The 15,112-nt window shown below is 35.6% G+C and overlaps 1 protein-coding gene across 3 annotated transcripts in view; it reads right to left on the bottom strand.

Annotated features, from left to right (window-relative positions):
- The window catches only part of LOC110798345 (DExH-box ATP-dependent RNA helicase DExH16, mitochondrial), a 33,074-nt gene extending 20,090 nt beyond the window's left edge, over window positions 1-12,984 (bottom strand). For 2 of the 3 annotated variants that reach the window (XM_022003524.2, XM_056840008.1), the window contains exons 1-6: window positions 12,826-12,984; window positions 11,970-12,087; window positions 10,578-10,699; window positions 10,262-10,452; window positions 9,799-9,939; window positions 3,214-3,336 (exon numbers count right to left, since the gene is read on the bottom strand). In XM_022003524.2, coding sequence (XP_021859216.1) covers window positions 3,214-3,336; window positions 9,799-9,939; window positions 10,262-10,452; window positions 10,578-10,699; window positions 11,970-12,087; window positions 12,826-12,886 — 756 coding nt within the window. In that variant the 5' untranslated portion in view covers window positions 12,887-12,984. The remainder of the gene's footprint in view (window positions 1-3,213; window positions 3,337-9,798; window positions 9,940-10,261; window positions 10,453-10,577; window positions 10,700-11,969; window positions 12,088-12,825) is intronic. The other variant, XM_022003525.2, reaches the window with a different exon arrangement.
- Between the last annotated feature and the right edge of the window lie 2,128 nt (window positions 12,985-15,112).

Raw genomic sequence — 15,112 nt, 5'->3', positions numbered from 1 at the left:
TTTCTTACTATCTCTTTCATTAGCCACTTTTTTCATTTTTCATTTTTTTACTTTTTAGTTTTACATTTTCAGTAATTTTTTACTCCCTCCGTTTCTTTTTGTTTGTTACGTATTCCTTTTAGGGTGTTTCACAATGTTTGTTACGTGAGATAATCTTTCTTTTTATAAACTTATTATACTATCATTTTTTGTGCCAACTTTTAATTTTAATTGGTCCAATTTTTTCAACTCGTTAAATTTCTTTACAATTTCCCAAGTATGTTAAGTTAGCAATCTTTGTGCTTTTCCATTATTGGTTCATTTTGATAAATAAAACAATCTTATTGGTTGTTGTAATGATTAGTGGATTGATGTTTTATTTGGGTTTATTTTTTAATAAAAAAGAAAAAGAATCTTTATTATACGTTAATAAACGTGCAAAAGTCCAAACGTAACAAACAAAAAGAAACGGAGGGAGTATTTCTTTTTACCCTTTTGTTTTATTTTGTGGCAAGTAAGCTATGTTACTTGAACTATTCATTTTACCTAAAGTTCCCGTGATGAATCCTCGACACTCGGACATGGACATCAGACATTTTATTTTGGACCAAAATCATGATTTCTTTTTCACAAAAAAGTTAAGTCGGACATTTAGACATGTACCTGTGTTGACATGAGTACCCGAGTTTGAGCAACATAGCAAGTAAGTAATCAAGTGGTCCCTCCCCTCATACTTTTGTTTAAAGGTTATTAAGTACAATAGCTTTTTCCTCTAACAAAAAGTATAATAGCAATTTTTATCCTCTTATTTGAACTAGAATCAATAAAAATAATTTTTTTCTTAAAATTAATAAATAGGTGCGCCTGGTATCCAAAAGTCTTGATCCTTCACCTTGTGCCTTACACCTATTCTCCATGAATCGTGTGTGCCTTGGTCGGCCTTGCTCCTTTTAAAGCAAAGATTACAACCACCCTAACAACAAGGAGATATTAGGAACTACTCCCTCCGTATGTTAATATGAGTTACACCTTGATCGCCATAGAGGTTTAGGAGGTTTGAGTTGAATTTATTAAACTAATTGGAAGTGGAGTAGTAGGTTAATTATTTATTATAAGAAATTGATAGTGGATGAATTATTTATTGTGGTAAAAAAATGGAGCAAGTGTAGGGACCATGGAAGAAATAGAATGATTAATATAATAGGGAGTGGGGACCATGAACTAAGAAAGAAATAAAACAGTAGAAAGCAAACCAAAAATAGAAATTGTAACTCATATTAAAATACCATCGCTTTTACAAAGTGTAACTCATATTAAAATATGGAGCAAATACCAGAATAGGTAAAAGTATACAAAACAATTCGAATTATAGTATACCCAATTCCCTATACACTTTCTCTATGCCCAGTGAAAAGTCACAACAGCTGGAGGATCAAGCTATGATAACGCCCAACTGGCTGTGAGGACAGGAAAGTGATAGAGTCGAAAGTGTAAAATTATAGTATTCATAAACATGAATTTATATTGGAATTTTTGCTTTAAGAATTCTTCAAATATTTACCTTCTGAAATACGGTTTAAGACTATAATTATTTTGGTTGTTGGAAGGACATTCCCTTATGTTAGTCAAACTTGAAGTCATGTTAAGAAGTCAACACGGGATACAAAACAAAGCCTAACCAAGGTTTGCTCTCAAGCCCATTAAAAGATACTCAACTAGAAATAAAGAGGAGCACTTGGAGTTTTGAGGAGAGTCGCGTGAGGTCCTTAAAGTCCAGACCAAGTAGAGCACTAGAGAAGAGATAAATATCGAACACTGAATACTCATTCGTGTTGCAGAATTATAAGGCAGAAGATTCGGGTTTTATTGGTATCAATTTTGGTATATATGTAGCAAAAGAATTTCGTCAAAAGTGTGAAGCAGCAAACAAAAGGGGAAGAAGTTCCGGGACGAAGACTGTTTGCGATTTCCTTCTTCTGGAAGTCTGGTAGACTAATTTTCGTTCTTCAGATTCCTTATTTTAGTATAATTGACTTTTCATATACTTAAATTATGGGTTCATTGATTATTACATTTGTCTTTCAAATCTTAATTTTCTTAGCTAATTCTTATTAGGGTGGGAAGATATATTAAGCATTGGAATTATTAATTGTGAGAATGGAGAAGTTATTATTGGTATTATTTTGTGTGATAATGTTTCTTATTTTGTGGTTGGATTTATAATTTGTTTAAATGTTTTGAACTAGTCGATTTTTATTTTAGACTTGCCATCTTTAAGGTAATTTGCAAGTTTGATTGCTAGGACATTAACTTGTGATACATAATTGTCCTAGATAATTTCCCTTAGTAGAGATTAGATGTTTGATAAGTGAGCAGTGACTAAAACTTATAATAATATCTATGGTTATTGACCCTTTAAGTTGCACAGTCCAATCTTGTGAGATATGCCTGAAGTTAACTACTTAGTGATTGTCAATGCTACTAGTTAATCGAGTCAGAGAGGTTGTTCTAGATTGTTAGTTAGCTAGACAATATGCCAAGAGCTTGTTCGGTTTATTTGCAATTAAGGGAAGTTTAGAATGCATCATGCATGTTTGTGTCCATTGGTTAGCATTAAGGTACAAGCACGATTTCGATAAATTCGGTGATCAGTTAATATTTAATTTCCCCGATCCCTATTTCCTTATCATTGTTTGTCTCTCTTAAATTCAAGTAGTTAGTATTTCAAAGTCAGTGATTTAGTTAATTCGTACTTTGTACATTATAAAAGAAAACAGGAGTTTTTAACTTGCATAAGATATTATTATATAAATCTATCCTGTGAGGTCGACCCTGACTACCCATACTACACTATTAAAAGGTTCGAGTTAAGTTATTTTTGGTAGGCACACAACAATCGTACCAGATAGCGAGTCGTGGTTTCAACTTAAAATGATTCTTCTGCCTGTGACTGTTGCACGGTCTCCAACATCTTCTATGTTTAGCAACCTCGTTTGCGCTATTAAGAGTGAAGCAGTGAAGTATAGCCCATTTGGAGTAGCAAAACCATTATACACAGCTAAGAACTGTAGTTGCTCTTCACACTGCCAACTGCTAAGTCTTAACACTACATTTATGCATTCTATCTACAACAGTGAAATAATAACACAGATGTGAAAGCTACAAGAAGAGTTCTGCAGTCCCATGAATAGAATAATACATATAAAGAAGGGTAAAAAGAAGCTAGCATCTTACTTTAAAATTATATATTCCCCGACGTGAAAAGGTAACAATGCAATCCCCCTTTTTTATATTCGAATATGATCCAAGGGGCACTTTTAATGGCTCCAGAGGTGATAACCTATCATAATATTTTATCTGCAGTAAAACAAAGATACAGAAATAAGAAAACAGAGGATTGAATCAACATATAATAACTGATAAGAGCATATATATAATTTAATTTTACAATACCAAATTCAAGAGTTTTGAAGGCTTAAACAAGAAGGTGAAAGTTCGATCCAGGGCTATGTCTTGATGTGTAAAGAGAAAAAAGAGAGAACGTGTGGCAGAGGCAAATTAAAGGGCCAGCGGCTGCATCGGTGTGCCACTAATTCAAAATTGTGTCCCTTAACAAAGATCCAGTTCTTCTGTCTTTTTTTCTTGCACTTGACATATAATTTCTTAGTCCTCGTGAGAAAATTGTGTTTTTTAATGTGATAGGACCCTTTTAATAGTCACTACCCATCGAGAAACTTGATCTCAATACTTGTGATCGTGCCCACTACATGTGTAAAGTATCTTAATAATGCTAGACGACCATAAGGCTTGGTAAAACGACCCGAATCACTTCAACTAATTCATTCTGTCTTAGCAAAATCCTCAGTTGATAGTGAGCAAGATAAGGACTTGATAACAGCAGTAATTCAGCATTTGCTAAATTACGTGAAATGACTTTTGAAAGGAGATAATATGGGGCTTAAATTTATCTACTAACCGTCCTCTCTTCTAAATTCATCTACTAATTGGTGGCTTGTGAACATTAGTAGATAAATTTAATGGGTGGCTTGTAAAACATTAGCAGATAAATTTTCAACGCCTCCCCCCCCCCCCCCCCTCACCCCCAAATCTTATCTTATAAATATGTTAATACTTCCTCCAACAACAACAACAACAACAACAAAGCCTTAGTCCCAAAATGATTTGGGGTCGGCTAACATGAATCGTCGTAGGAGATCGTCATTGTCACCAATCAAACCAGAAAAGAGCAGGAAGTAAAAAGAAAAAAACAAAGAAGAGAAAGTGAAATTAATGAAAGTAGGATAAGAGAAAATGTATATATATATAATAGAAGAAATATTGTAAGAGATAATAAAAATAAGTAAAATTTAAAATAAATGAATAAGTAAAATAAGTGCATTTCAAAATAGCATGTGAAATTAAAAAAATTGAAAGAATTTTAAAAATAAAATAAAAGTAAAATAAAAATAAAGAGAATCAGAAACATTGAAGTTGTGTAAGTCAAATGAAGTCATCAATGTATATTCTCTCCCTCCACTCTGTCCTATCCAACGCCATATTTTCCTCAATCCCAAGAAAGCTCATATCGTGCTCAATCACCTTCCTCCAAGTTTTCTTAGGTCTTCCCCTACCCCTTGCAATTCTATCCCTTTGCCACCCTTCTATCCTCCTAACCGGGGCATCATTTGATCTTCTGCTTACATGTCCAAACCATCTTAAACGATTTTCCATCATCTTAAACTCAATCGGTGCAACCCCTACTTTCTTCCTAATAATCTCATTCCTCAAACGATCCTTTCTTGTATGCCACACATCCAACGTAACATGCGCATCTCCGCCACATTCATCTTGTGCACGTGACAATGTTTCACTGCCCAGCATTCCGTGCCGTATAACAAAGCCGGTCGAATTGCCGTGCGGTAAAATTTTCCCTTCAATCTTTGGGGCATGCCTGAGTCACATAGGAACCCCGTGGCACCTTTCCACTTCAACCAACTTGCTTTGATTCTATGGGCCACATCGCCATCCAATTCTCCATCCTTTTGGATAATAGATCCTAAATAACGGAACATTTCAGAGCCTTGGACAATTTTCCCATCTAAGGTAATCGCCCCTGTCTCTCTATCTTGAACTCCACTAAACTTACACTCCATATATTCCGTCTTGTTTCTACTCAGCCTAAAACCCCGAGATTCCAAAGTTTGTCTCCATAACTCCAACTTACTTTCCACTCCTTTTGTTTCATCAATCAACACAATATCATCTGCAAACATCATGCACCAGGGTATACCATCTTGGATTGACCTCGTCAATTCGTCCATGACTATAGCAAAAAGAAACGGGCTAAGTGCGGAACCTTGATGCACTCCGATCGTAATAGGGAATTCTTCAGTCTTACCAACACTAGTTCTCACACTCGTACTAACTCCCTCATACATGTCCTTGATGATATCAATATACTTCCTCGGAATTCCTTTCTTACTTAATGCCCACCAAAGAATTTCTCTTGGTACCTTATCATACGCCTTTTCCAAATCAATGAAAACCATATGTAAATCCTTCTTCTTATCCCGAGGCATATGTAAATCCTTCTTCTTATCCTTCTTCTAAACCATATGTTAATACTTCCTCCGTTCCAAAATATTTGCAATACACGGGAGGCATAAGGTTTTAGGAGGCTGTGTGATGAGGAGAGATACAGAGTGGGATGAAAACATAGATACGGAGAACCAATTAACCAAACAAAGAAATGTTACAACTAATTTGAAATTTCTTCGTAAGGGGAAGTGTTGTAATTATTTTGAAAAGGAGAAAGTAATTTGTAAATAGTTATAACATAAAACAATTAATAAAAGCTTGAGTTGGTAGGAAAGTGATCTCAAGGAAACAATTCCGTATTTACCATACTTTTTAGTGTATTTTAGGTAATAGGATAATAATGTAATATATTGGTTGATTTGAGTGTGTTTAACAACATGCTACTTGAAGCCACATAACTAGAGAATAGAAATCTTAAAGTTAACTTTAATAACATTATAGGGATATGGTTAGGGTCTTGTTTTAGGGAAGTCGAAAATTTCTTATATTCCCCTATGGAAGTGTCTGGATCAGTGTTACCCGGAACGTAGAACAGAGCCATGTTTGGCGAATCGGGTTCATTCGTCTCGGGACGCTACAATTCAACGATCCGGTTCGATGAATGTTGCAAACCGGTTCACCGGAATCATAAACGATACTTCCTTTGTTTCACAATAGACGCATCATTTTAACTTTCTACATTACTTATATACTAACTTTGACCATCAATATCTTACTTATGTATTAATAAAGGTTATAAATGAGATATTTTGAAAATGTGTAGAACTATTGAGATTAACCCAATAACTATTATTGGTAAAAAAAATGTGGTCAAAGTGGAATAAATGTGGTCAAAGTTAATAAATGAATAGTGTGAAAAGTAAAAAATGATGCATTTATTAAGAAACAGAGAAAGTATCTATGAAGGTGGAAAGTCATTTTGTTGCTGAAGAAAAGGGAATTAACTATGGAGAGAGAGGAGGAGAGAGAAAACTTACGAAAAAGAGAGTCGGGTTTCTTTACTTTTTTAACTTCTCTTTTTTCTTTTTGGGGTTTTGTTTTGTAGACAAAGAGGTAAAAGTATGTGGACCTTCTAGAAGCCACAACACCTTTCTCTCATCATTTTGTTTTTAAAATTAAATAAACCGGCTTCACATTAAATGAGTTATCTCTCCTCCCTCTTAAAATATTGTGTAGTATCATATATTATATGTTTTGTACTCCCTGCGTATTTTTTTAGGAGTTACATGTTGATTGGCACAAGTATTAAGGATTTTTTGTTGATTTTCTTATAATAATGAATTAATTATGCAAGTGGTGCATATATTAATTATATATTGTAAATATTAACCAATTGTCTGTTGGTTCAGTGGTGATTGGGGTTGAACTTGGTAGGAAGGACTGCGTGTTCGATCCCCTGCAACAATTGGGAGGGGACTGGAACTTATCCACCCCAAACTAGCCCCGAATCCGGATTATCCTCAAGGGTGAACTGGGTGGTAACAACCAAAAAAAAAATATTGTAAATATTTGATAGTGGGGGAATAATTTATGGTAAGGAAAGATGATGTGAGTATATGTGGGGATCATAGGAGAAAGATAAATAATAAACAATGGGGGAGTGGGGACCTTGGGTGTAATATTTTAATGTAGAAGTTTAAAAATGGAAATATAACTCCTAAAGTTACGGCAGGAAATGGTATATGTAACTCCTAAAAAAATATGGAGGGAATATTAAACTGTCCGACCTCTCTTTTCTCCTCCCAAAAGATCACAGTTTTAGTAGTTCAACAATTAAAATCAACTCAAATAATAAAATAAAAAAGAACCCATCATTTCGGTAACTCTAGAGGCAGGGTTCCCGTTCTCGTACCACATTCTGCATCGGCCCATATTCCATGTAACATTGGTCTGGATCAAGTTATTTGGTATCCATTTCCCACTTTTGCTTTAGTAAAATACCCTTACATCATCTTGCTTCCCCATACCCCCTCCCCATTGGGATTTGAATTTCCCTAAACTTTTATCCATCACTAGTCCAGTATCACAACCACCATTCTATCCCCACCAACATGATGGATGCCACCGGCTTTCACCCCCGTCGTTCACACCACCACCCTGCAGAAGGAGCCCCGCCATTCAACCCAACATTGGCATCAACGACCCCTATTCACACACAAACACACTCTTAAGTCTTAACACCACACACCCAAAACTCATTATCTCACCCTTCCACCAAGCTCCTGCAACTACGCTCTTTACAACAAAATGAAGTTCAAATTCATGGTTCGAACTTATTGTGTACATTCGACTGAGAGTGAAGAAGTCTCCATCTACCAACAACAACAACAACAACAACAACAACAACAAAGCCTTAGTCCCAAAATGATTTGGGGTCGGCTAACATGAATCGTCGTAGGAGATCGTCATTGTCACAAATCAAACCAGAAAGGAGCAGGAAGTAAAAAGAAAAAAGCAAGGAAGAGAAGGTGGAATTAATGAAAGTAAGATAAGAGAAAAAAAGTGTATATATTATAGAAGAAATATTGTAAGAGATAATAAAAAATAAGTAAAGTTTAAAATAAATGAATAAGTAAAATAAATACATTTCAAAATAGCATGTAAAAATAAAAAATTCAAAAGAATTTTAAAAATAAAATAAAAAATAAAAATAAGAATAAAAAAATAAATTAAAAAATAGAAAGAAACAGAAACATGAAAGTTGTATAAGTCAAATGAAGTCATCAATATATATTCTCTCCCTCCACTCTGTCCTATCCAACGCCATATTTTCCTCAATCCCAAGAAAGCTCATATCGTGCTCAATCACCTTCCTCCAAGTTTCCTTAGGTCTTCCCCTACCCCTTGCAATTCTATCATTTTGCCACCCTTCTATCCTCCTAACCGGGGCATCACTTGATCTTCTGCTTACATGCCCAAACCATCTTAAACGATTTTCCATCATCTTAAGCTCAATCGGTGCAACCCCTACTTTCTTCCTAATAATCTCATTCCTCAAACGATCCTTTTTTGTATGCCCACACATCCAACGTAACATGCGCATCTCCGCCACATTCATCTTGTGCACGTGACAATGTTTCACTGCCCAGCATTCCGTGCCGTATAACAAAGCCGGTCGAATTGTCGTACGGTAAAATTTTCCCTTCAATCTTTGGGGCATGCCTGAATCACATAGGAACCCTGTGGCACCTTTCCACTTCAACCAACCTGCTTTGATTCTATAGGCCACATCGCCATCCAATTCTCCATCCTTTTGGATAATAGATCCTAAACAACGGAACATATCAGAGCCTTAGACAATTTTCCCATCTAAGGTAATCCCCCCTGTCTCTCTATCTTGGACTCCACTAAACTTACACTCCATATATTCCGTCTTGTTTCTACTCAGCCTAAAACCCCGAGATTCCAAAGTTTGTCTCCATAACTCCAACTTACTTTCCACTCCTTTTGTTTCATCAATCAACACAATATCATCTGCAAAGAGAAAAACTCCAACCTTAATTTCCAGATCTGCAGAAACAAGTAGTTAACCTCTCGCAGAGTTTTCTAGTCCAAATTTTCAGGCAACTACGATCTGAAAAATAAGGAAGGTGGGTGGTTGAGAAGGTGTTGGATTTCCTTTTTATTTTCTTTTTCTTTATCAACCTGTTGCCTTTATCAAACAAAACATGCCATGTAGTTAAAGGGATTTTGATGTTTTTCCTTCCCATTCTCTTTCCTTTCTTCGCTCACAAACAACCCCTAAGGTTTTATGTTGGATGGAAAGCTAGTGCAATACCAGTTAACAACCAGAAGTCCACAACTAGATCAGCCTATGCAGTATGCACTTAACTGAAGCATTTTTCCCATGAGATCTCTCAAAGTTGAAACATCTTCTTAGATAGGACCTTTTGAGAAGAATTTAAGACATACAGGAAAAGAATTATAAACTCTCTTCAGAAACTCTTCTTACAATTAAAACTGTGCTATGATCATAATAACTGACAAAGAACTAGAATATTAAAAAAAATGCAGGAAAAAAAGTTACTAGAGTCCATTGCACAGAAGCCCATGCACCCATCCATTAAAACAAAAGCTTAAAAGCAGCAAACAAAAAACATTACATGTTTCGAATCTGAATAGATTTTACTTAAGTTACTGACTAATAACCAAGGGATGTAATACAGAAAATAGTCGAAATCAGGAAACCTGCTTTTTATTAAAAAAAAAAAAAAAAATTACCTGCAAATCATCACCAGTAACTTTCAACATTTGCTTAATGAGAGGCACAGCGGCAGGGTCTCCACATAAGTGTAGTTCATCTGCAGCAAGTCCCAGTAGAGCACGAGTAAAGGAAAAACCCCTATTCCTGCAACCCAGCATCTGAAATCATAAAAAAGCGCCAATTATTACAAGTGGAAGAGAAACGGTCAATGAGCAATCACATGGCGGTCATCAATTGTATATACTATTTTTCCAATATCTAACACCCAAAACCATATAAATAAATGCTGAAAAAGTTTAATTTAAGCATTTGGAGAAGCATGAGAAAGATGATAGAATATGCGCTGATAGTCACAGGCCTGCAGCAAAAGAGTGCAAGACCAATGTTCTACTCCTACCAATAAAACACAAATTAGGAAAGCTATTAAAAACCATCAGATCATGAAATTTTCAGCACACTAAGCTATAGCCAACTACATGCCTGAATTTCATCAATAACAGCACATTGATAGTCAGATGTCACATCTGCCATCTCAACAGTAGCAGCCATGTGTTTTGCACCTTCAACTTCCTCCCGTTCTTGTCCAGTGATAAGATTGCAAGGAACATTAGCTTTGTTCAAACGTTTTGCTACTTCCCAAGCCAATAATCTTAAGGGTCCACAGTATACACCTACAGAACAGAACACAAGAAATGATTAAGGATATGGCTTTTAAATGAATATATCTGCCGGACTGCGCCATGGCTGCCACCCTTACTGATAATAAAATTTAATAAACAAGGCCAGCTTCTTTAACCTGTTGAGCTACATTCCAACTGTTTCAACGCATGATATGTTTTACCACTGTTTGTGGGTCCCACGTGAAGAAAAATAGTTCGCTTCTTCTCTCTGGCAATTGGGTACCATGTGTGAGGACGACTAGCATAAACAGCCCACAGAGAAAGTAAATATTTTAGACTCCATCCTTGTAACTTTCTAAAAGAATAGAACAGCATTTGACACCAATAAGTCTACAATACAACAGCAGCAACTATTACTGCAGACTGCTGCACAGCCTTACCCCTAAGGCCCTAACTTTCAAAGACTACTAAAGAGACCCTGAGAATGTACTGGAAATTTAAGGCATTAACAATTGCTAAGCCCTACACAAATTGACAAAACTGCCAACCTATTAGGAGAAAGACAATTTAAATGCAAGCTTAAGTTCGGTCAGTTTCAATTTTCAAGGCTATATAAAACTATCTTTATCAGTAGTTTGAAGACTTTTGACTCCTCTTGTGAAGCATTCACTTTGTTTATGTGATCTAAGCTAGATAGCTAAGAATTTTGAGTATGTTATTTACTCCCGTATAAAAATCATTTTCATTACCACCATTTATTACCATATACCAAATGGGTCCTAAGGGCTTGCTCGAATGGAGGAAATCTAAGGGGGTTACAGGATTCAAATGAAGAGGCCGTGAGTGGGTGTTGGTGTTAGAAGAGGTTAACATTTGGTGAAAGACAGAGACGGGGGAGGGAGAGAAATTACTTGACTACCCTCATATAAGACTAATTATTCCCACCCCTCTAGGAAATAGGTTACCCCCAATAAAGGTAATAGTCCCCCCCCCCCCCCCCCCCCACTACTGCTTCCCTAAACCACCACCATCTCCACCTACATACCACCTCATTATTTTAGACCCTATTACGGTATTACCCCTCAAATAATTAACCTCGTTTCAAGCATGGACTAAAGTATAGTCAAACATTTACTAAATAAAAAGTAAGCAGCAAGAGGGCATTACTTAAATGGTATGCTCTCAAAAGGCAGTGTCACTCTAACAAACAAGGGAGAATTCAACAAGAGGTAAACTTGAGATGTGAGTCAGAATTTATGGTAAACTGAAGCGAAGAACCAATTACAAGAGAAAAAATAAAATACAAGAACAAGGGCATATGTACACAAAATAAGAAAAGGAACCTACATGAATGTGTTGATAAGGGAATACGACACTAAAACAGAACAGAAAATTTTCTTCTCAAAGCTTTTCACAATTAGAATAATAATATTGCATCAAGAAAATGAGTATAGATAACATCAAAATCAACTACGAGGCTATGATATCTATCAACCAACAAGGTTATGCAAAGATAATAGACCATACATCATTTAACAATAGCAATAGAAAGGAGATATTATTCTCACGTCAAGTCCGTAAAATCAAATCTGGATGATGTAGCACCGTTGCTGAACTGCCTCGAGCAACCACACTGACTAGCCAATAGTCCAAATCTCAACTCCCAGGGTAAAGTCTCAAATTGATCTGGAAATACAAAGCACGATAAAGTGACAAACTGACAAATGACCAGGACATAATTGAATCTAAAGAAATCTTTACTAAACAAAAGATGGCAAGAGAGCATATTCGATAAAATTGTTTTCCTCAACTTTTCTACAATAATAGTTTGAAAAGGTTCCAAAAGAATATTAACTCAATGTCTTCTTCAATGTCTTCTCAAAAATGGGAGGTCAATATTCCCGAAAATATTCACACCAACCCATTACAATTTTCAACTCAAAACAGACGCCTCGCTTCCATCAAACACGGATATGTCCAAACAATAAAATGCATCAAAAATATATAAATACTTTCGATTTTTAAGTTATTTATCCGTAATCAGTAGGCTACATTTAACATTACCTGAGAAAATTGAGCTCGAAAATAACACAATTTTATGCATGAAGTAATATATTGAATGGAAAAAAAATTCGAAACCAACCAAACAATTAGAGCTTAATTGCCAAATTCAGGTTATTGCCGAACAAATTGTACAGAACACTAAGCAATTTATTAGAACAACAATCCAATAATTTTACAAAATAGCAATATATTGGATCATATCTGCAGAATTAAGGATCAAATAAAAACGCAAAAACAAAAGGTCAAATTTTTGGCAGATTATATGCATAGGTTGCAGTTTCTGTCATATTGACAGAAACTGCAACCTATTCATTGATGAAAACGCGACGAATTTTTTACATGAAAACGAAAGAATCGAACCGTAATAATGACGAGAGAGGCTGAAGTTTGAGAATCTCCGGCGTAGAAGTGAAGAAGCCATAATTAAAAAAAATCCTTTATTTCGAGTTATAATGGAGCCATTCTTAACTCGACTATGAAAGACTTTTTTTTTCTTTTTCTTTTTTTTTCAGGGGAGAAAGTATAGCGGTCGAAACGGTAAGGATCCGATCGGGTCATTATTAAGTGGGATCGTGTTGGGTCACTTTGTTATCCGAGTTCCAATCGGGTCATGTAAATGTTATGTAGTTTTTCTATTTTGGATATAGGCGGGTTCGGATCGAGTCATATTCGGGTTTAATTTTGGATTCGGGTCTAATAAAGTCGGATTTAAGCCGGTTTTATAGCAAATAATTTCGGATTTCGGATCAGATTATTATCTGGTCAATTAAAATTCAAGTCGGGTTCATTTCCTGATACGGATCAGAACGGGTCCGATAATTATCGAGTCGGGTCAAGTTTTTAACCTATAATTATATATTTTTTCTAATATTGTAAAACTTATTGTTTAATTTATTTCAATTTGAGTTTTATTTGTGCGCTCTTGTCAATAATTGATTTGGTCATCTCAAATGTTAAAGCATAAAATATTTACTCCAAATAACTAAAATTTTGTTAGACAAGTTAGTTATAAGCTACTTATAGTAGTTAACATTTTTTTCACAAGACTTATAATAGTTAACTGACATGATAAAGTCGTATCACCTAATAAAAAATAAACATAAATCCAAGGAAAGTCAGGATCAAATCCACAGGGAGAATAGTGTTCTTCAGTACTACCGATCAATAGGAATAGACTACAAGTAACCAGTAAAAGTAAGTGATTTTAATATTAAACTAAACTGACAATTAAACAAGAGAAGATAAAAATCTAGGGCAGCGATTCGCTACAAATGTAGATCAGATTGGACAACGGACAACAACAATTAATCAATAACTATAACTAGGGAAAACATGCATCTCTCGAATCTTATGATTCCTTTAGGAAATAAAACTTGCAGGATCTCGCAATTTACTAGCAATAATCCTATCTAGTAGTCATAGGTCAAAAGCATTAGATTTATACCTCTCGGCGCATATTTTAAGGCTAACCAAACTCAATCAAAATAGTCCGGGCGAACAGAATTGATGAACAATTAAAGAAATTATAAATAAAAATCAATATTGGAACCAATCCAATCCCAATCACACATTTATGGATCCCATAAATGCTAGAAATAGACTAATCACTCATAATCAAAATAAAACAATGATTAAATTGAGAGAAAACATAATTAATAACGAAATTAAAATAGAAAAGAAATAATACCGCAAAGATTAACAAATTGAAGAACTAAAAACTGAATCTTGGATTGAACTTGAATAATATGAATAACAAAGTTTGAGAGAATAAAACTTCTTAGGAAAATAAACTAAGGAATTAAAACGTAGAAAAAAAATGCTAGTTTGGGCCTTAAACCCTCTTAAGTATTTATAGGCAACTAAGAAAACGAAACAAACTAAAGCACCCCAAAAAACCGATGGGCCCGATCGAGCCGGGTGCGACCACCACAGAAGCTTCGACATAAAAAAATTCTTCGCACGATGATACCGGGAAACTCCTCCCGCGGGTGCAGTTGTAGATTTCTCGTAATAATTCGCCCGGTTGGGCGGTGCTACCCGATGGAACCGGGCGCGAATATTCTTCAGCTCGGTTTCCATGGGTTTCCTCGTTCGAGGCCCAAATCTAAATCCTTTGGGCCTAAATAAGCGTTTGTGGCCCTTGAAGTTGACTGAAACATCCCGAACATGCTCGGGTCCCGTAGTCGTCCAGGAATGTAAGAAACGGGTCTTAAAAGACCTATTTTCATCTAATAGTGATCCTGCAATTATGCATACTACATAACACACATTAGCTAAAAAAAAACTCTGAAGAGCTCAAGTAAGATCAAAAGTGCACATGGGACGTGGGTAAAACTCTATAAAAAATGAACATATCAAATACCCCCAAGCTAAATCTTTGTTTGTCCCTACGCAAAGATCATCGATGAGACATAAGATCAATCACTTCACGTCTTCACCCTATGTTCAAGAGGAAAATAGGTAATAAATCAAGGGTTAAATCAAAGTATGCAAGTACCATGACCGACTCATCTAGTCCTCTCAGTCACATATCAATTTCAAAAGGTCATGCAAAGCTCACACGATATACGCGTAAGATCAAAGATTATAATGTGTCACCATGGAAGTCACTCATCTTGTTTTGTGGCGGGCTAAGAAAACCATTGTG

Source organism: Spinacia oleracea, chromosome 3, assembly GCF_020520425.1.
Source record: "Spinacia oleracea cultivar Varoflay chromosome 3, BTI_SOV_V1, whole genome shotgun sequence".
NCBI lineage: Eukaryota > Viridiplantae > Streptophyta > Magnoliopsida > Caryophyllales > Amaranthaceae > Spinacia > Spinacia oleracea.
The sequence above is the reverse complement of the archived record's forward strand: the minus strand, read 5'-3'. Positions and strand labels throughout refer to the sequence as shown.